Source organism: Physeter macrocephalus, chromosome 11 (assembly GCF_002837175.3).
Source record: "Physeter macrocephalus isolate SW-GA chromosome 11, ASM283717v5, whole genome shotgun sequence".
Classification (NCBI taxonomy): Eukaryota; Metazoa; Chordata; class Mammalia; order Artiodactyla; family Physeteridae; genus Physeter; species Physeter macrocephalus.
In genome coordinates this window covers 35,423,467-35,447,109 of record NC_041224.1, presented here as the reverse complement: position 1 = coordinate 35,447,109, position 23,643 = coordinate 35,423,467, and the positions used below count along the sequence as shown (strand labels likewise).

At 38.9% G+C, this 23,643-nt stretch overlaps 1 protein-coding gene across 3 annotated transcripts in view; it reads right to left on the bottom strand.

The window, feature by feature from the left end:
- Positions 1-23,643, bottom strand: part of DIP2C (disco interacting protein 2 homolog C) — a 340,053-nt gene that overhangs the window by 1,637 nt on the left and 314,773 nt on the right. For all 3 annotated transcript variants that reach the window (XM_028494871.2, XM_028494872.2, XM_028494873.2), the window contains 2 exons: positions 12,170-12,300; positions 743-911 (listed from right to left, as the gene is read on the bottom strand). In XM_028494871.2, the coding sequence (XP_028350672.1) occupies positions 743-911; positions 12,170-12,300 (300 nt within the window). The remainder of the gene's footprint in view (positions 1-742; positions 912-12,169; positions 12,301-23,643) is intronic.

The following is a 23,643-nucleotide window of genomic DNA, read 5'->3' as shown; positions in this document are numbered from 1 at the left end:
GCAGAAGAGAGAAATATATTGCTTCACTAATGGCAAGTGTATAGATAATTTGTATGTGTGCATATATACACACAAATATAATCTGTGTATATATCTATACATACACACTCACACATATCTGAGCATATAAACAGTGAATAGCTGGAATATTAACCAAAATAGGTCATATGATTATTCTTAGTTACTTGAATAAGGACTACATAATTTACTATGAAAATATGTCTATCAAAAAGTCCTTGGCTTAAATGAAGGAAAATGTTATTGTCACATAATGGTAATTGAATATTAAAAAATAAAACCAAGCCACTGTTCACTGGATTGTAAAAATGAATTTTGGTTAGGACCCAGATCTACCAATCAGGGTCCTCAAGGAAAACGAAATGAGTGGCTAAATTTAGACGTATGACTCGAACCCCAGTGTTGGAATAAAACTAACTGCACTCAAGAACTGAATCCATCAACAAATCAAAAGGCAATTCAGGACCCTCCAAGTAGCCCTAACAGAATTAAAGACATCAATAACATACACTCTGACCTCTAACTCTGGCAGTGGGAAAATATCCATGTTATAAAACAAGGTTTTCAAGTGAAAACAACTTCGTCAACCCCAGGTGACAGCGGACAGTATGTCGGCTTTTCTGAAGGATCATTTGGCCTCACCACACCTACTCCATGCCCTCTGACACTGGTGCTTTCCCAGGATGCTGGCATGTGTCCCCCAGGCACTCTGAGGGCTGCTTACCTTGAGGGATTCTGTCTGCGAGCCCAGCCCCTTCGTACACAGTTCCATCACTGAGTAGGAGCAAAATGTATCCCGGACTTTGTACTGACTCACGGCAAGCAGCCACAAGGCAGGGTTGGTCTCCAGTTCTGCAGGCGGGATGAGGATGGACTGGTGCCCGGAATACACGCTGCACAGAGAGATGGGAGGGCTCAGTGAGGATGGAGAAGTGGGGACCAGCCAGCCTCTGAGAAACACCTACTGTCCATTTGCAAGAGGGGACAGTCACACCAACTCTACTCTCCGGTATTTGTAAATATAAAACAAAAGCATGTTTACAAAAACATTCTGAAAAATGCAAAAGAACTATGGGATTATGATCCGCAGTTACTGCCATTTTGAGCACTCACTGAAAGATCTCAAAGCTCTGACGCTGTTAGGTTTCTCTCAAAGCTGCTATATTCACAGAATGGACTCTCACAGTGGGAAGCACAGGACTGAATTTTGGTAAAACGGTCTGGAAGTTCAGAACAGGAGTTAGCAAACTAGGTGCTGCCTGGTTCTGTAAATAAAGTTTTATTGGGACATGGCCCTCAGTCCTTGCAGTACCATCTGCAGTGGCTTTCACACCAACGGGCAGAGCTGAGGGTTGTGACAGAGACCATGGAGACTGACTATTTACTAAACAGCCACTTGAGGAAAAGCGTGCCCAACCTTGGTTCAGAAAACTGACATCCAGAGTAGGAAACTAAGACAATTAGAAGAATTAGGATTATAATTTTACTTCAGAATGATCCAATCGGATTATCAAACAGAACTAAGGAAAATACAATCATTCTCTAATTTTACCTTTATGTTAGAGAGCATGGGGAAAGAAACAAGAGGCTACATATTTTGTTTCACCATTAATTAATAGAGCAAGTGTGATTTTAAAATAATGAAGTATTTGCCAAACTACATTTTCAATGGTATTAATTTTGTTTGGTTTATGGCTACAAATCAATATTAATAGATATCATATGCTATAACAGAACATCCTAGATAAACTACCTTCTAAGATTTAAGTAAAAGAGATTTTTTAAAAAAATTGAAGTATAGTTGATTTACAATGTTGTGTTAGTTTCAGGTGTACAGCACAGGGACTCAGTTACACACACACACATATATATAATATATTCTTTTTCAGATTATCTTCCCTTATAGGTTATTACAAAATATTGAGTATAGCTCCCTGTGCTATACAGTAGGTCCTTCCTTGTTGGCTACCTATTCTACATATAGTAGTGTGTATATGTTAATCCCTCTCCCCACCACTTTCCCCTTTGGTAACCATAAGTTTGTTTTCTATGTCTGTGGGTCTATTTCTGTTTTGTAAATAAGTTCATTTGTATCTTTTTTTTTTTTTAGATTCCACATATAAGTGATACCATATGGTATTTGTTTCTCCCTGGCTTACTTCACTTAGTATGATGATCTCTAGGTCCATCCATGTTGCTGCAAATGGCATCATTTCATTCTTCTTTATAGCTGAGTAATAGTCCATTGTATATATATACCACATCTTCTTTATCCATTCATCTGTTGATGGACATTTAGGTTGCTTCCATGTCTTTGTAAATTTCCATGCTACTGTAAATAGTGCTGCTATGAACACTGGGGTGCATGCATCTTTTCAAATTAAGAGTTTTCACCAGATAGATGTCCAGGAGTGGGACTGCAGGATCATGTGCTAATTCTATTTTTAGTTTTTTAAGGAAGCTCCACACTGTTTTCCATAGTGGCTGCACCAATTTACATTCCCATCAACAGTGTAGGAGGGTTCCTTTTTCTCCACACCCTCTCCAGCATTTATTATTTGTAGACTTTTTGATGATGACCATTCTGACTGGTATGAAGTGATACCTCATTGCAATTTTGGTTTGCATTTCTCTAATAATTAGTAAAGTTGAGCATCTTTGCATGTGCCTGTTGGCCATCTGTATGTTTTCTCTGGAGAAATGTCTTCCTAGATCTTCTGCCCATTTTTTGATTGGGTTGTTGGTTTTTTTGATATTGAGCTGCATGCACTGTTTGTATATTTTGGAGATTAATCCTTTGTTGGCTGCATCATTTGCAAATATTTTCTCCCAGTCCCTAGGTTGTCTTTTTGTTTTGTTTATGATTTCCTTTGCTGTGCCAAAGCTTAAGTTTAATTAAGTCCCATTCATTTATTTTTGTTTTTATTTGCATTACTCAAGGAGATGGATCCAAAAAGATACTGCTGAGATTTATGTCAGTGTTCTGCCTATGTTTTCCTCTAGGAGTTTTATAGTATCCAGTCTTACATTTAGGTCTTTAATTCACTTTGAGTTTATTTTTGTGTATGGTGTTAAAAAATGTTCTAATTTCATTCTTTTACATGTAGCTGTCCAGTTTTCCCAGCACCACTTATTTTTTTAAAAATTTATTTTATTTTTGGCTGCGCTGGGTCTTCGCTGCTGCGCACGGGCTTTCTCTAGTTGTGGTGAGTGGGGGCTACTCTTCGTTGTGGCGCGCGGGCTTCTCATTGTGGTGGGTTCTCTTGTTGCAGAGCATGGGCTCTAGGCACACGGGCTTCAGTAGTTGTGGTGTGCGGCTTCAGTAGTTGTGGCTCGTGGGATCTACAGTGCAGGCTCAGTAGTTGTGGTGCACAGGCTTAGTTGCTCCACAGCATGTGGGATCTTCCCGGACCAGGGCTCGAAACCTGTGTCCCCTGCATTGGCAGGCAGATTCTTAACCACTGCACCACCAGGGAAGCCCCCCAGCACCACTTATTGAAGAGACTGTCTTTTCTCCACTGTATTATTCTTGCCTCCTTTGTTGTAGATTAATTAACGATAGGTGCATGGGTTTATCGCTGGACTTTCTATCCTGTTCCACTGATCTGTATTTGTTTTTGTGCCAGAACCATACTGTTTTGATGACTGTAGCTTTGTAGTATAGTCTGAGGTCAGGAGGCCTGATTCCTCTGGCTCCATTCTACTTTTTCAAGACTGCTTTGGCTATTCGGGGTCTTTTGTGTTTCCATACAAATTAAAAAATTTTTTGTTCTAGTTCTGTGAAAAATGCCATTGGCAATTTGATAGTCATTGCACTGAATCTGTATATTGTCTTGGGTAGTACAGTCATTTTAACAATATTGATTCTTCCAATCCAAGAACATGGTATATCTTTCCATCTATTTGTGTCCTCTTCAATTTCTTTCATCAGCATCTTAACAGTTTTCAGAGTACAGGTCTTCTGCCTCCTTAGGTAGGTTTATTCCTAAGTATCTTATTCTTTTTGATGTGGTGGTAAATGGGGTTGTTTCCTTAATTTCTCTTTCTGTTCTGTTGTTAATGTATAGACATGCAACAAATTTCTCTATTAATTTTGTATCCTGCCAATTTACTGAATTAATTGACGAGCTCTAGTAGTAGCAAACCGAATCCAACAACACATTAAAAAGGATCATACACCACGATCAAGTGAAATTTATCCCAGGGATGCAAGGATTTTTCAATATTTGCAAATCAGTGTGGTATACCACATTAACAAATTGAAGAATAAAAACCATATGATCATCTCAATAGATGCCAAAAAAGCTTTTCATAAAATTTAACATCTATTTATGAGAAAAACTCTCCAAAAAGTGGGCATGGAGGAAACATACCTCAATATAATAAAGGCCATATATGACAAACCCACAGCTAACATACTCAACAGTGAAGAGCTGAAAGCATTTCTTCTAAGATCAGGAACAAGGCAAGGATGCCCACTCTCACCACTTTTATTCAACACAGTTTTGGAAATCCTAGTCACAGCAATCAGAAAAGAAAAAGAAATAAAAGGAATCCAAATTGGAGAAGAAGAAGTAAAACTGTCACTGTTTGCAGATGACATGATACTATACAGAAAAATTCCTAAAGATGCTACCAAATGGTTTTTTTTGGTCTTAGTTTTAAAAGTCTTATTGTGGTAAAATATGCATAAGATTTACCATTCAACCATTTTAAAATGACACTCCAGTGGCATTAATTACGTTTATAATGTTGTGCAACCATTACTGCTATTTATGTCCAAAATTTTTCACCATCCCAAACAGAAGCTCTGTACCTAACCCATCACCACTTTCACCTCCCAGGGCCTGGTAACCTCTAACCTACTTTCTGTTTCTGAATTGCCTATTCCAGATATTTCATTTAAGTGAAATCACACAATATTTGTCCTCTCCTGTCTGGATTATTTCACTTAGTATATTGCCTTCAACATTCTTCCATGTTGTAGCATGTGTCTTCAAGGCTGAATAACATCCCACTGTATGGATAGACCACATTTTATTTGTTCATTCATCCATCGATGGACGCTTGGGTGGTTTCTACCTTTTGGCTACTGTGAATAATGCTGCTATGAATAGCATGTACAAGTATCTGTTTAAGTCCCTGTTTTCAATTCTTTTGGGTATGTACCCCAAAGTGGAATTGCTAGACCACATGGTAATTCTATGTTTAATTTGCCGAGGAACTGCCAAACTGTTTCCCAAAGGCTGCACAAGTTTACATTCCTACCAGCAAGGTACGAAGATTCCAGTTTCTCCAAATTCTCACCGGTGCTTGTTATTTTCCATTTTTTTTAGTATAGCCATCCCAGTGGGTGTGAAGTGATACCTCATGGTGGTTTTGACTTGCCTTTCCCTAATGACTCATGATGTTGAGCATCTTTTCATGTGCTTATTGGCCATTTGTATGTTTTCTTTGGAGGAACGTCTAATCAAGTCCTTTGCCCATTTAAAAAATGTAGTTTATATCACTGATTGAGGAATCTTAAGCCCTCTGTCTGTTGAAAACAAAGATTCAAAAGTGTGAAAGTCACCCAATAGTAAGTAGTTCATCATTAGAGCTGTATTCTCTCTCTCTCTCTCTCTCTCTCTCTCTCTCACACACACACACACACACACACACACACACACACACACACACACACAAAACGTTTTACGACACGGCATTGTAATGCCGCACTGGTTTTTCTTTTGCGTTATTACTTGAAGTTAATGTGTAAGCCAGGAATGTTAATTAATCTGATCTCCTCTGAAAGAGTATCAGAATAAGTAAAAGAAGACATTGCCACTTTATTTCAACAATTCTATGCCAGTCAGGGTTCATTGCACAGGCTGTATTAAATCTACTCAAGCATCTCAGAGCACACTCAAATGCCACAGTTATTGTAGAACAACAGAAGTTTCATTTAAACCAATGTCTCCTTTTTTCTTCCCCCAATGTCTCCTTTTAAAGGACAGTGCTTCTTCAAGGGAGCAGTAAATAATGAGCTGAGAGTTAGGGCTCAGAGGAAACACCCCCGTGAGCTGAAGGCCCTCTGAGGTCCCACCCACCTTCCCTAGACCACCCTGGGGATCCCAGCTGAGCAAGTGAAAATCATAAGCAAGAACTTCAAAAAGAAGGTTCTTAGACTAAGTCTGTCATGTACAAATAACTGACATGCTCTTTGGACATATTAGAATAAGCACCATTTAAAGAACCTGTTTTTGCTTCATAAAAAAGCCTTAGCCTGATGAGGTGGGCTGGGTGTGCCCCTCGGATGTCCCTTCAGAAAGGAACAGGCCTGTGATATGGTGCGGTGGGGCAGGGAGCTCAGGAAGCTCCTGGTGGTGCCGGTTGCCCTGTTCAGTCCTCGGGCCTCCTTTTTACTTGGGACAGGTATGACCCCCACAAAAAACTCTCCTACTCCCAACTCCAGCTCATGACGGCTTTCAGAGGACCTTTCCTGTTTGTAGTGGAAACACTGGCTCCCAGGGATCACACACTCCCAATGTGGAGCACTAGGAAGAACGGTCTTTTTAAGGAATGAAAGTGATTTGTTGGCAGGTGTGTTCTAACTTGGCTTCTAAAGATGGATTCCACAAAACTTAAATCCAAGACACACGGTTAAGAACTTCCCATTTTTAATATTAAAAGAAGAAAGCGGGATATGGAACCACATACAAACTACAATTCTAGCTGTGAAGAAGGGCAAGAGCACAGGAACAAACACAGCAGGATACTAATGGGGGCTAGGGTAGGGCAGAGGGACCCCGGGCGTCTCTCTGCCCATTTGTCAGTTCTCAGGGCACTCATTCATTTCCATAGAATATGACCCATAAACACGTTCAAAAACACACACATTTCTATCCTGGAATACCTCTATCACACACTTCTTATCAGGATAACAAAATGCTACAAGACGGTGATTGCTTTAGATTCTCCTATTGGAGTTTAATACATCAAAACATCAGACAACCAACAACCAATGTGTGGGGATAAAATGTAGGTGTTATTCTAGGAAGGATACTTGATAATCAGGTGGGAATTTTTCCGGTGGTGGCTTTTGGATTTTTTGAATTTTACTTAATCCTTCTGAGCAAGGAAATCTGATAATGAACAAAGCCCTCTGTATTTAAAGAATTAAATGAAACTCAGAATAGAATAAGAACTGGTTCCAAGTTGAGTTTAGATGAACTTTAAAGAGCTCTGAGGATGTGCTGACTGCTCTCAGTAACCAGGAGAAAGGATTATTATGCCCAAAACTTTCCTTTGAAAGTTTTCAAATATTTCCTTTGAATTCCTGCTGATGTGAAAGTTTTGTTACACACAAAACATGCAAAACTGCACATTCCAGGGGAGCCCTGTGGAAAAGTATAAAAATTATTTCTATAGTCAATATACAAAATCAATAAGCTCCCACTCCAATAATTATAACACTCAACATTCTGTCAATTTTTCTTTAAGATTTGTCCTTGGGAAATTGATTTAAGCCTTTAAAGATCACTTTACAGTGAGGCTATTTAAGAGATCAAACAGCAGGACAATATATCTGCATTACAATACTGACACCTTGGTCAAACAACTACTTACTGCAAGTAGCATCTATCCAGCAACACTTCTGTACAAATTTAGCTGAGCCCTTGCAGTTTGTGCAAACACGCTTTCATCTGGAAGTCCTTGTAGCCAACACTGTGGTGCTTTAAAAATCAGTTTCCATCTGGTTGAGAATCAGGCATGTTTTGTTTTCTCACTTCTGAACCAACAACCTTCCAAGAATACACACTGGGGGTCTGAAGTCGAGCTAAACACCTCCTCGGCTCCCGCAGCGCATCAGGGCTGCTCCCCTCACACCCAGAGGTCCTGCGGGCTGTTCCTGAGCCCTTGTCTTCTTTCCAGGGGCCATGAGAGCTAAGGGAGACCCCTGCCCCTGAGGCCACCGACACAAGTGGCAGCCACCTGCGCGGGTGACTTGTTGGACACCGGTGTTTTGTGCCACAGGCACCGTTACACCCTCTGTCCTTTGCAACGCAGCACTCAAGGATCAGCCCCCACACCACGTCTGGCGTGACCTTGAATTAGAGTTTTCTTTGTAGCTCATGTACCAACTCCAACGAGAAGCCTCAAGGCAACATTAAGCAGGAAGAAATAAAAATAACGGAAAATTTACCTCTGCTGAATGGATATTAAAAGGACAATCTTGGCCAAAAATGGGATCATACACCGGGTAACAGCCCAAGATCTAACACCCTTGCACATCATGCACCATGTAAATCGTTAATTATCCACTAGGAAACATGCCTTTTCCCTCTTTGAAAAGTGATGGTGCACAGTTTTCCGTTAGCACCAAATGTTATTCAACCCATTCGTGAATCGGGGTTAACGAGACCACCTTAATTAGATTCCCCTGCATGACTTTTATTCCAGCTCAAATTTACACCACTTCTCTGACACTGAGGACTTTTACATTTTCTGGCAGGTACCAAACACAGTTAATGACATTGGAGCCCCATGTCTTAGGGAATCAAAATGCAGGTAAAAACCTTATGATGATCCGGTTAATTATGACAATCTACCCATACTCTTCCCAGCATTTTCCTTTTACATGCTATCATAAGGAGACCAGAAATGAAGAAAAAGAAATACAAATCACCCACTGCTAGCTTTCTCAAGAATATACACCAGGATAAATGACTTGCTTGATCAGACTGCTAGCACATGAAAAGGTAGGATCCAGTGTGGAGTTCAAGGATAGTGAATATAAGCATACTTGTGAAAATTAAACATAGTTTCACCTCTGTCCTCATTCCTATAAACAGAAGGCAACATTAAGAAAAAGGTTATTAAATCCTAGTAGAGGACAAACAGAAAAGCTGACTCACCAAATTTCTACTTGCCCTTTTTTTTGCTCAATCCAACGAAAGTCGGTTTGTTGTTCCATTTATTAACCAACACTGATTTCTTGGCACTGGCTATAAATACTTCCCTACTTAATAGCTGGTTGCTTATAGGGAAGAAGATTATTTCCTGTGAATTTCTGGAACCTGAACTATTCTAGTTTAGATCTTAACTTCAAAAAGAACAATTGAAAAAACATTTTGGGAATATCTTCTCTCAGTCTCTGGCCTGCTCCCATTCTCTCGACAGTTATTTTTTGCAGAGCAGAGATGATTAATTTTAATAAAGTCAGCCTGTCAATTACTTCTTTCACGCATCATGCCTTTGGTGGTGTATCTAAAAGTCATCAACAAACCCAAGATCATCTAGATAGTCTCCTAAGTTATTTTCTAGCAGTTTTATGTTTCACATTTAGGTCTATGATCTATTTTGAGCTAACTTTTGTGAAGGCTGTTAACACCTGTGTCTAGATTATTTTTTTTCTTTTTTTTTGGCCTGTGGATGTCCAGTTATTCCAGCACCATTAGTTGCAAAGACCACCTTTGTTCCATTGTATCACTGTACTGCCTTTGCACTTTTGTCAAAAATAGACGGACTATACTTATGTGGGTCTATTTCTGGGCTCTCTACAATACCAAGAGTGAACCCTGATGTAAATTATAGACTCTGGGATGATAATGTGTCAAAGGTAGGTTCCTAGTTTGTAAAAAATGTACTACTCTGGTGGGAGATGCTGATAACAGGGGAAGCTGTGCATGTGGGGGTGGGGTGCGCATGGGAAATCTTTGTACCTTCCACTCAATTTTGCTGTGAACCTAACAATACTCTGAAAAATAAAATCTAGATAAAAAAACAAAAATAAAAAGTGTCTGAACAGGAGAGAGGGAGAAAAAAGACATTTTGGTAACTAATATAAATTTGTACATTTGTAATTCAATGATTTCAGATTATTAACTTGATAAAACATACAAAGAATTGATAACTCTCACAATTTGGGCACCCTGAGCAAGGCAGCCACACAACTCATGACAACACGTCACCCTGTGGTGTCACGTGGGTGAGCCTACTGAACTGGCAGGGTAGGGTCTGTACCACGCACTTCAGTTACTCCAAGGAAAGTTGTTTTCCTTTTTAAAAAAGTTTTACTTAGGTATAATGTGCATATCATAAATCCATCCATTTGCAGTATAGAATTAAAAGAACTTTGACAGTTTTTCAGAGTGTATAATTATCACCACAATGCAGTTCTAGAACACTTCCATCACCCTAAAGCATGCCTTGTATTCATTTGTAGTCAATCCTGTTTTCAGCTCTAGCCCCAGTTAATCATTATTCTACTTTCTGTCTCTATAGATTTGCCCTTTCTGAACATTTCCAACAAATGGTATCATATGATACAATCATATAATAAGTGGTCTTTTGAGTCTGGCTTCTTTCAGACTTGGCATATGTTTTTGAAGTTTATCCAGTCTGGGGAGAATTTTCATCTTAACAATACTGAATTTCCTAATCCATGAATACCAAATGTCTGACGTGCTTTTTAAAACAGGTCCAGTTTTTTAAGCAAGTCCATTGGGATCTGTTTCTATAATGGATTTCAGAACGAAGAGGTTTACAGCTGTTATGTATTTATTTTTAGTGCTGCAGGGGTCATAGGTGATTTTGTGACTTCTGAATGAATTTGCAGGTAAGACATTAAGCAAAGGGTCACCGCCACCCTCTCTGTACAATTCCTCTAGAGAGTCCCATTGCTGCTGGTGACATGCAGCAAGGACTCACTCCAACCAGCACCTTCTCTGTGGATTTCACGGGGCTTGGCTGGGTGAGCCTGCAGAACTAGAAGGCACTTTTGCCAAGTAATAAGAGACAGTTGCCTATAAAGCTGTAGTTCAGAATAGGTTTCCTTCTCAGCTGGCCAGATATGTCTAAAGTCACTTTGGCCCTACTGTTGGAATGGTATATTCTGAACTATTTTCCAAGAAAAAATTACCCACAATGCTACTGCATTCTGAATTGAGGCAAAAATCATTAAAATATTTCAACTGTTCAATTATATTTGCTTTCTCAAAAAGTTTAATTGTGGTGATTAGAATGACAGTGTTTTTAAAAAATATGTAATTGGATTTAGTCCAATTTAACCCAATTGAATATTATAAATGCGTTAAAATAAGTGTTTTAGGAGAATGTTTAAAGACGAGAAAATGTCTACTATTATGAAAAAGGAAGGCAATTATAAGCAATTTCACACTGTAGCATCTCAGTTTTATAAATATATTAATGTACATTTACAAAATTGTATGTGTACTTAAAGGTTTATGGGTGAAACCGTATGTTTCTTTGGTGTTTGCTTTAAAATGCCCATATGGAAAAGGGACAGAAATAATCAGAAGGCTGGGTGAAACCAAACTGGCAAAATAAGATCCACGTGAAGCTGGTTGTTGGGCCCTGGTGTTTCTTACAGTGTTCTTTATACACTTAAACATATACACTTGTATATGTTTGAAAATGTTAATAATAAAAAATAGTACTACATTAGAAATACTACATTAGAAAATAAACTCTGTAAGACTATATGCCAAAATGCTACTAGTGAGTATTTACTGGTATCACTGGGTAGTATACTTATGGATGGCTTAATTTTCTTTATATTATTTTGTATTTTCTAAAGTTTCTACAATGAACATCTATGTACAATTAGAGAAAAATGACAATAAACATTCATCCTCTCCATTAATACTTGTTGGCAGCTGCCAGGAGCTGGGCCCGGGGACTGCCAGCTGTGGAGTGGGGGCCACGCAGGGGAGGGGAAGGGAGGGGAGCCTGTGGAGCTTCCTTCTGGCCTCCCGCAGCTGAGGTCAGGGAGAAGCCTGAGGAGGAAAGAGCCTGGATGCCCCCGGTGAACACAATTCCAGGCCTGGGACACCTGTGAAGATTTAGAGGCATAAGAAGCAAGCCCACGGCCTGGGAGTCACTTGGAAAACGGATTCCCAATGGACAGCTTCTGAGAATGGCCCCAGATTTTGTCTCTGTTGGTTTCAGCAAACTTTACCGAGACTAATTTTTCAGATGCTGGAGAGAGTGGCTACCAGGGCAGGTGTCCCTGTGGCACCCGGAGCTGGTCTGAGGAGGAGCCGCACCCTGCAGGCGGCCCCCTCCCGTTAGCAGTTCTCGCAAGTGGTCTGAAAACGCGTGTAGGATTTACTTACTTACATCGTAAATATGCAAAGACGAAACTCACCTACAGAGGCACCACAGGACAAACCCAAGTCCACAGTAAGGGTCCAGGCAGATGGCCACTTCTCTAGAGGGGTAGAGCTCACACTGCAGCTTAATAGAACGGCAGAAGGCACTGGTGGCTGCGTGAGACATCTGCAAGATAGCAAGGTCGCGTTAAGTGCACGGAGCCTGAGCCCATCCTAAGGACTCCTGTGACAGAACAAGGCCACATGAAATGCACGGGACCTGACATCCGACGCCCAAGGGCGGTTTAATAACAGAGAACAATTGTAGCCAAGCTTTGGTTTTGTTAGCAGAGAGCAGCCTGCTGATGTTCTTATCAGTCTTCCCATTTTCAAGAGTAAACCACAAGCAAAACCTCCTGGTCCCCCAGGACTTAGTAACTCTAGCCCGTGAAGTCAGGACGTCTTGCATCTGAATGGCGGGTTCGACTGCGATCCCCACTGCAGCCCTGTACAGTAGGTGGGGACTTGTGACTCTTCACATCCCCTCTCCAGGTAGGGACGACACCTGACTTGTGATTCATCTCCAGGCCCAACACCACACCTGTCGTGCAACAGGGGGACCATCAGAGCACACTGGATGCACGACTCCTGTCCCAATGATCAGGAAATGTGGCTCAGAAGGCCACACACATTTGTGCAGTAAGACATGCTCGTCATCTGACGGCAGCCCAAATCCAATCTCAGTGCAGCTACAGTAAAGAGCTTCTCCAAAGGCAGCAACCAGTCCCACGACAGTCAGTATGGAATGTGAATTCTTTTAAAGTACTGGAAATTGTATCTAGTAACATGAATTTTCTCACAAAAGCTTTCTAGCCAAAGAAATCTAAGAGGAAAAGGAAAGTAAAAGCAGCCCAGAAAACTTTACCAAGTTCGTGGTCTTAAACATGTCTCAAGTTACCGTGGAGTGCATGTCACCCAGAGGTGAACTGTAAAAGGGACCAGCGCAAAGCATCGTAATATTCAGGGAAGTCCAGTCAAATGCCTGGGAAAAGCATTCATTAGTCACTCCAGGGAAAAAGAGGAGAGAAACCAGGAGCGGGGGTTTCCATCCTACTACAGACGATCCCTGTCAGAAGTTCTGCACAGAAGATTTCATTGTGGATATTTTACTGAATTCATACAAAGCAATGTAGAATTTCTCTAGAATCTAACACACAAGCAGTTCTTTGCAGTTTGTTTTTAAAACCACAACATTTGTTTAAAGAGGAAATGAAGCTGGATTTATGAAACATGCCTTCAACCCCCTGCCTGCTGCATCAGGAGTTAGTAAGACCACAGCTACCAAAATCACCCATATTCTCAGATTAGCAACTAAAACAGACCTTCACAGAATCCCCGCTCTGTGCAGGTGTCGTACACAGCTTGAGAACCGAGCTCTCAGCTCAGCTCGGCAGATGCTAATTTGTTAACAGAGGACTTGTGCTTGGGATATAAAAAAGAACACAGCCTCTGCCCTCAGGAGCTGGCCACGTAGTGGGAAGTTCAGAAACTTAGTAACTGCAGGGGCTGCAAGCACTTTGACAAAGTGTGCATAGAGCTTAGAGAAAGCAGATGATGATCCTCACACCCCTCTGTGGGCTCAGAGGGTGAGTTAACAGAGTTCATCACAGTGACCAGGAAGCTAACAGGTAAGAAAATATAACTAGGAATGGGGACTGTCTATCCCTAAGCTCATTCCAATCTTGGACCCTGCCAATATCACAATCCCAGAGCCCATGCTCAAATGCTTTACCAGAACCTTTTAGTAAGAAAAACTCCTGCAAACTTGTACTTGAATAAAAAATTAGTTTTCTCAAAGCCCCAAACATCAAACTCTAATGCTCTACTCTAAAAGGGACATTGAGAGCAGATACATTAACGTGGAGGAACTGGGGATAAGGCCAAGGGTATTTATTTTAAGGATGTATCTTATGACATCTTTAGCAAGTTTACCTTCCAGTGAAGTTTTGCTTTGGTTCACGTTAGAATAAGTGTCCATTCCTGGGGCACACATCAGCTCATACACCAACTGCAGTGAGCAGGAGAGTGCTCCAGAAGCAAACTGGTGTCAGCTCTAAAACATCCTGCAGGGAAGCCCACCTAAAGCACATGTAGGTGCTGGGCAGGTGCTCCATAGGACGGCTGTGGAGTGGGGCAAATGCAGACATAGGATCTATCTATTAGGAACCTTCAGAGTTCAAATCACAGTTTTAAACAGGGAGCATGAACAACTTAAATTGAACATCTGAACTTGTACGTGTTATACTAAATCGGACATTCTGTAACGCCCTTTATAGGGAAAACACTTTACTGGAAAGGCTTTTCTCTGTCAACTTTTGGTGTGTATTAGACACTCAATGATATTTTTGTTCAAAAACTGAATCAAAATTTATTTCTGAGAAAAATGGTGACCTGAGCAACCACAGAGGGGGGAGTTTCCATTTGGAGCCGACTGTAAGGCAGATAATTTCAACTCTATTTATGCCTCTCAGTATTTGAAGCACGCGGGCTTTTCACTCAACAACATCACAATACACTTCATTTCAGGTACTCATCAAACAAATTAAACAGTCAAAGGTTTAAGAAAAACTTATAAATTTGAGAGAAAGTCTAGTTATTCATCTCTCTGGGATTTCCAGAGTCTACACTTACATTAAGAGGAATCATTAGGAAGTAAGAACACAGATCACTCTGGCCCTGTTTCAAGTAGTAATATCTTTATAGAATCAAGATTTAAGATTATAGTTCCCACTTCTGTAGATCATGAAAATGGTACGATCAAAAGTGTGTGCTTCAGGCTTCCCTGGTGGCGCAGTGGTTGAGAGTCCGCCTGCCGATGCAGGGGACACGGGTTCGTGCCCCGGTCCGGGAAGATCCCACGTGCCACGGAGCGGCTGGGCCCATGAGCCATGGCCACTGAGCCTGCGCGTCCGGAGCCTGTGCTCCCCAACGGGAGAGGCCACAACAGTGAGAGGCCCACGTACCGCAAAAACAAAAAAAAAAGTGTGTGCTTCTCTTGTGGCTGTGACAGTAGGAGGCCAACCCAATTTTCATACTTAATAAATAATTCATCTTGGTCTGAAAATATATCTTTACTTTTAAAAGCTTTACAAAAATTATTTTATTTTATAATGTACTTTATTGGTGTACCTCCTCAAATTCTATAAAAAGCAGAGGAGAGGGTTCAGGGAAGATGGCAGAACAGGGATCCCTGTCCTACTTGGACAGTAACCGCACAGGCAGAATCTGATGTAACTACAGTGGAGCTCTGGAGTCAGTTGATGGCTTGCAACTTCCAGGGGGGCAGGGGAAAGGTTGGACAGTGAACCGCAATTAATTTTGGAGAAATTAAGACATTCCCAGGTTAAAAAAAAAAGTTAAGGGAGTTCATTACATTTAGACCTGCTGTGAAAGAAATGCTCAAGGGAATCCTGCAGGTTGCAATAGAAGACCATTGTAACTTGATGTCATTTGAAGAAGTAAAGGTCTCAGTAAAGGTAAACACAAGACAATTATAAAAGCCAGTATAATTGAACAATTGCTTAAGAACTCTACTTTTTGTTTTCTACATGATTTAAGAGACTAACATACTGAAACAAAACGGTTATTGGCCTAAAAACTAGTGTTATTGTAACTTTGGGTTTCAATTCCACACTTTTCCTACATAAATTAAGAGACCAATGCATTTAAACGTTTATTACTGGGACTGCCCTGGTGGCACAGTGGTTAAGAATCTGCCTGCCAATGTAGGGGACACGGGTTCGAGCCCTGGTCCGGGAAGGTCCCATATGTCGCGGAGCAACTAAGCCCATGCGCCACAACTACTGAGCCTGCGCTCTAGAGCCCACGAGCCACAACTACTGAAGCCCGCGTGCTGCAACTACTGAAGCCCGCGTGCTGCAACTACTGAAGTCTGTGTGCTTAGAGCCCATGCTCCACAACAAAAGAAGCCACCACAATAAGAAGCCCGTGCACCACAACGAAGAAGAGCCCCCACTTGCCGCAACTAGAAAAAGCCCGTGCACAGCAACGAAGACCCAATGCAGCCAAAAATAAATAAATAAATGTATTTTAAAAATGTTTATTACTATATGTTTTGGGTCATACAATGTATAAAGATATAATTATGGGACATCAACAACTGAAAAAAATGGTGGGACAGAGCTGCACAGAAGCAGTTTTGTATATTACTGGAATCAGGCTGGCATACAAATTAGAGCATAATAACTTTAAGATATCAAATGGAATCCCATGGTAACCACAAAGAAAATAGCTATACAATATATACAAAAGGAAATGAGATAGGAATTTTAAAGTATCACTACAAAAAATCAACTGAGCACAAAATAAGACAGTAAAGCAGGAAAGGAAGAACAAAAAAGCTATAAGACATATGGAAAATAAGGGAGATGAGAAAAGTTCCTTCTTATCAGTAATTACTTCAAATACAAATGGATTAACTCTCCAATCAATGAAAGAAATCGGCAGAATGGATGAAAGAAATGATACAACTACTGCTGTCCACAGGAGATTCATTTTAGATCAAAAGACAAATAGTTTGAACATGAAAAGATGGATAAAGATATTCCATGCAAACAGTAACCAAAAGAGAGCAGAGGTAGCTATATTAATATCAGACAAATAAAATTTAAATCAAAACAGATACAAGAAACAAAGAAGGGCATTATATATTAATAAAAGGTTCATTACGGCAAGAAGATATAACAATTGTAAACATCTACAAACCTAAGAGCAAACCATCAAAATATATGAAACAAAAACAGGCAGCTCTATAACAATAATAGGAGACTTTGATATTCCCTTTTCAATAATGGGCAAAACAACCAGACAGAAGTATGGAAAGAGAGGACTTAACACAATAAACCAAAGCGCTCTAAGAAACATACAGAGCAATATACAACCACAACCGAAATCACACTCTTCTCAAGAGCACTTGGGTCATGTTCCAGGGCAGACCATATTTTAGGCCACAAATTAAGTCTCAATAGATTTAAAAAGATAGATAACATACAAAGTATCTTCTCCAAGCACAACAGGATGAATAGAAGAAAAACTGGAAAACCTACACATCCGTGGAATTTAAACAGTGCCCTCTTAAGCCAGAGATCAAAGAAGAAACTACAAGGAAAATCAGAGAATATTTAGACAAATGAAAATGAAAAGACAATATAACCAAACCTCAGGGGATACTGCCAAAGCAGTGTTAAGGCAGAAATTTATAGCTATAAATGGTTATATTAAAAAACAAGAAAGGTCTCATGCCAACAACCTAACTTTACAACTTAAGGAATGAGAAAACAAAGAACAGACTAAACCCAATGGTAGCAGAAGGAAATAATAAAGATTAGAGCAGAGATAAATAACTAGAGAAAAGAAAAACAGCAAAGATAAACAATGAAACCAGAAGTTGATTCTTTGAAAAGACCAACAAAATTGACAAACCTCTGGCTAGATGGCTTAAGAAAAAAGAGGGAAGTATCAGATTACTAAAATCAGGAATGGAAGTGGGGACATTTACTACTGATTCTACAGAAATTTAAAAAAAATTATAAGAGTACTATGAACAACTATACAACAATAAACTGCACAACCAACAAGAAATGGAAAAATTCTATTTCATGGAATTTCAAACACAAGCTATCAAGAAGGAACACAAACTCTATGAAGACTAAATCACAAAAAATAGAAAATCTGAATAAACCTGTAACTGGCAAGAAAGACAAATCAGTTAAAAAAAAAATCCCAACCAAAAAAGGCCCTGGATCTGATGGCTTCACTGCTGAATTCTATCAAACGTTTAAAGACGAAATAATACCAATCCTTCTCAAACTTCTCCAAAAACTGAAGAGGAGGGAACACTTTCTAATTCATTCTTGGAGGTCACCAAAATCCTGATATCAAAGCCAGACAAGAATACTATAAGAACAAAAAACTACAGACCAATATCCCTTTTGAACACTGGTGCAAAAATCCTCAACAAAATACTAGCAAACCAAATTCAGTAGCATATTGAAAGGCTTATACATCATGACCAAGTTGGATTTATTCCTGGAATGCAAGGATGGCTCTACATATGAAAATCAAGCAATATAAAACATCACATTAAGAGAACGAAGAGAAAAACCCCAGATGACCATCTTGGTTGATGCAGAAAAAGCATCTGACAAAATTCAACATCCTTTCATGATGAAAACAATCAACAGACTAGAAATAGAAGAAAAGTTCTCAACACAGTAAAAGCAATATACAAAAACCCACAGTGAACCTCATACACAACTGTGATAGACTAAAAGCTTTTTCTCTAAGATCAGGAACAAGACAAGGATGCCCACTTTCACTACTTCTATTCAACATAGTACTGGAAGTTCTAGCCAGAGCAATTAGGCATGAAAAAGATATAAAAGGCATCCAAATTGGAAAGGAAGAAGTAAAATTATCTCTGTTCACAGATGATGTGATCTTATATGTAGAAAACCCTAACAATTCCACAAAAAAACTGTCAATAAATCATAAATGAATTCAGCAAAGTAGCAGGATAAAAAGTCAACATGCAAAAAGTAGGTTGCATTTCTATACACTAAAAGAAAAATCTGAAAAGGAAATTAAAGCAATTCCATTTACAATAGCATCAAAAAGAATAAAATACTTAGGAATTAACTAAGGATGTGAGAAACTTGTACAATGAAAACTATAAAACACTGCTGAAAGAAATTAAAGAAGAAATAAATAAATGGAAACACATCCCTTGTTCACAGATGTCAATACTACCCAAGACTATACTGATTCAATGCAATCTCTATCAAAATCTCAATGATATTTTCTGCAGAAATAGAAAAGCCTATTGTAACTTTCATATGAAATCTCAAAGGAACCTGAGCAGCCAAAACAATCTTGAAAAAGAAAAACAAAGTCAGAGGACTCACACTTCCTGATTTGAAAACTTAGTACAAAGCTACAGTAATCAAAACAGTGTAGTACTGGCATAAAGACAGACATAGAGAAAAACAGAACAGGATACAGAGCCTAGAAATAAACCCTCACATATATGGTCAAATGATTTTTTAAAAAAAATTTTCACTAATTTATTTATTTTTACCTAGATTTCACATGCAATTGATTTGATTGATTGACTGAGGTATAACTGACATACATTATATTAGTTTCAGGTATACAATATAACATACATATGTGTATGTATTGCAAAATGACCACCACAATAAGTCTAGTGAAGACAGCTACTAAGATTTACTCTCTTAGCAACTTCCAAATATGCAGTATGGTATATCATTAACTATAGTTTCCATGCTGTACGTTACATCTGCAGGCCTTATTTATAATTGGAAGTCTGTACCTTTTCATTCCCTTCACCCATTTTTCCCATCACCAATCTGTTCTCTGTATCTATGAGCTTGGTTTTCTTTTTTTTTTTTTTAAAGATTCCACATATAAGTATAATCATACAGTATTTGTCTTTCTCTGTCTTATTTCACTTAGCATAATGTCCTTCAGGTTCATTCATGTTGTCTGAAATGGCAGGATTTCCTTCTATTTTATGGCTGAATTATATTCCATTTTGTGTGTGTGGGGGAGGGTGTGGGTAGGTGGGTGGGCATATCACATTTTACTTATCCATTTATCTGCCAATGGACACTGATGTTGTTTCCATATCTTGGCTATTGTAAACAATGCTGCTATGAACATGGGGGTGCAGATATCTTTTCGAGTTAGTGTTTTTATTTTCTTCAGATCAATACCAAGAAGTGCAATTGCTGGATAATATGGTAGTTTTATTTTTAACTTTTTGAGGAACCTCCATACTGTTTTCCATAGTGGCTGTACCACTTTACATTCCCATCAGCAGTGCACAAGGGTTCCCTTTTCTCCACACCCTCACGGACACATGTTATCTCTTGTCTTTTTGATGATGGTCATCCTGACAGGTGTGAAGTGATAGCTTATTGTGGTTTTGATTTGCATTTCTCTGGTGATTAGTGATGTTGAGCATATTTTCATGTACCTGTTGTCCATCTGTATGTCTCTTTAAGAAAAATGTCTATTCAGATCCTCTGCCCATTTTTAAGAAATAATTGTTTGTTTTTCTGCTATTAAGTTGTATGAGTTCTTTATATATTTTGGATGTTAACCCATTATCAGATATATGATTTGTAAATATTTTCTCCCATTCAGTAGGTTGCCTTTTCATTTGTTAATGGTTTCCTTTGCTGTGCAGAAGCTTTTCGGTTTGATGTAATCCCACTTGCTTAACTTTTGTTGCCTTTTCTTTTGATGTCAAACTCAAAAAATTGACAAGACCAATGTCTAGGAGCTTACCCCTATGTTTTCTTCTAGGACTTTTATGGTTTCAGGTCTTACATTCAAGTCTTTAATTCACTTTGAGTTCATTTTTATGGGTGGTGTAGAAAATTGGTCCAGTTTCATTCCTTTGCATGTGGCTGTCCAGTGTTCCAAGCACCATTTATTGAAAGACTGTCCTTTCCCCACCATATATTCTTGGCTCCTCTGTCATAAATTAGTTGACATATATGCGTGGGTTAATTTTGGGGCTATTCTGTTTTATTGATCTATGTGTCTGTTTTTGTGCCAGTATAATAATACTGTTTGCATTACTGTAGCTTTGTAATGTCAGGGAGCATGATGTCTCCAGCTTTGATCTTTTTCAAGATGGCTTTGGCTATTTGGGGTCTTTTGTGGTTTCATACGTATTTTAGAATTGTTTGTTCTATTCCTGTGAAAAATGCCATTAGAATTTTGATAAGGATTGCAATGAATCTGTAGATTGCTTTGGGTAGTATGGCTATTTTAACAATATTAATTATTCTAACCAAGAGTATGGAATATCCATTTATTTGTGTCTTCTTCAATTTATGTCATCAATATTTTATAGTTTTCAGTGTACAGGTCTTTCACCTCCTTGGTTACATTTATTCCTAGGTATTTTATTCTTTTGATGCAGTTGTAAATAAGATTGTTTCCTTAATTTCTCTTTCTGATATTTCATTGTTAGTGTATAGAAACACAACAGATTTCTGTGTATTAATTTTGTTATCCTGCACTTTACTGAATCATTTATTCTAACAGTTTTTGGTGGAGTTTTTAGTGTTTTCTATACATAGCATCATGTCATCTGCAAACAGTGACAATTTTACTTCTTCCTTTCCAGTTTGGATGCCTTTTATTTCTTTTTCTTGCCTAATTTCTCTGGTTAGGACTTCCAGTACTATAATAAATAAGAGTGGCACAAGTGAGCATCCTTGCCTTGCTCCTGATCTTAAGAGAAAAGCTTCAGCTTTTCACTGCTGAGTATGATGTTAACTGTGGGTGATCAAATGATTTTTGATATGGGTGCCAAGACCATTCAATGGGGAAAGGACAGTCTTTTCAACAAATGGTGCTTGGAAAACTGGATATCCACATGCAAAAGAATTACGTTGGACTCTTACCTAATACCATAAACAAAATTAACACAAAATGGATCAAAGATCTAAATATAAGATCTAAAAAATAAAACTTTTAGATGAAAATATGGGACATAAGTTCACAACATTGGATTTGGAAATGTTTTCTTGGATATGACACCAAAGGCACAGGCAAAAAAAATTACACTTCACAGAAATCTTAAAATTTTGTGCATCAAAAGACACTATCCATAGAGTAAAAAGACAACCCAAAGAATGGGAGAAAATATTTGCAAACCATATATCTGATAAGAGATTAATATTCATAATATATAGAGAACATCTAGAACTCAACAAGAAAACAATTCAAAATCGGCAAAGGACTTGAATAAACATTTCTTCAAAGAATATATACAAATGGCCAATAATTCCATGAAAAGATGCTCAACATCATTAATCTTTAGGGAAATGCAAATCAAAATTACAATGTGATACCACCTCACATCCATTAGGAAGGCTACTATTAAAAACAAACAAACCAACCAACAGGGAGTTCCCCGGTGGCCTAATGGTTAGGATTCCAGGCTTTCACTGCAGTGGCCTGGGTTCAATCCCTGGTCAGGGAACCAAGATCCCACAAGCCATGCGGTGCGGCTCTTCCCCCGCCAAAAAAAGAGGACATTCAAAAGAAAAAGAAAAAAAAAACCCAACAGAAAATAAAATACAAGTGTTGGCAAGGATGTGGAGAAATTGGAAACGTTGTGCACTGTTGGTGAGAAGGTAAAATGGAACAGCTACTGTGGAAAATAGTACGGCAATTCCCCAGAAAATTAAAAATATAATTACCATATGACCCAACAATTCAACTTCTGGATATATACTTAAAATTGTTGAAGGCAATGTCTCGAAGAGATATTTATACACCCATGTTCACTGCAGCATTATTCACAAAAACTAAAATGTGAAAGCAACACAAGTGTCCATTGATAAACGAACGGATAAGCAAAATGTGGTAAATACATAAAATGAAATATTACCTCAGCCTTAAAAAGGAATTCTGATATATATTTCAACATGGATGAACCCTGAAGACACTATGCCAAGTGAAAATAAGCCAAACACCAAAAGACATATACTGTATGATTCCAAATAAACATGGTACCTAGAATAGTCAAAATCATAAAGACAGAAAGTACAGTGGGAGTTGCTGTGGGCAGGGGTGAGTTTCAGTTTTGTGAGATGAAATGACTTATGAAGATGAGTGGTGGTGAGAGCAGCACAGAATTCTGAACGTGTTTAACACCACTGAGCTGTACACTTGAATTGGGTAAATGGTAAATTTGTGGTATATGTATTTTACCACAATTAAAAATTGGAAAAAAAAGTAAATGGAGCAAGAGAACTAAATGAAAATTATGCAAACCCAGCAGTCAGTTGGATAATAGGTGAAGGGCTTCCTGAGGCCAGAGAACTTAACTGTGTCTTTTTTTTTTTTTTTAACATCTTATTGGAGTATAATTGCTTTACAATGGTGTATTAGTTTCTGCTTTAAAACAAAGTGAATTAGCTATACATATACATATATCCCCATATCTCCTCCCTTTTGCATCTCCCTTCCATGCTCCCTATCCCCTCTAGGTGGTCACAAAGCACCGAGCTTATCTCCCGGTGCTATGCAGCTGCTTCTCACTAGCCATCTATTTTACATTGGTAGTGTATATATGTCCATGCCACTTGTCCCAGCTTACCCTTCCCCCTCCCCGTGTCCTCAAGTCCATTCTCTACATCTGTGTCTTTATTCCTTTTTTTTTAGATTCCATATATATGTGTTAGCATACGGTATTTGTTTTTTTCTTTCTGACTTACTTCACTCTGTATGACAGACTCTACCTAGGTCCACCCACCTCACTACAAATAACTCAATTTCGTTTCTTTTTATGGCTGAGTAATATTCCATTGTATGTATATGCCACATCTTTTTTTTTTTTTTTTTTTTTTTTGCGTTACGCAGGCCTCTCACTGTTGTGGCCTCTCCCGTTGCGGAGCACAGGCTC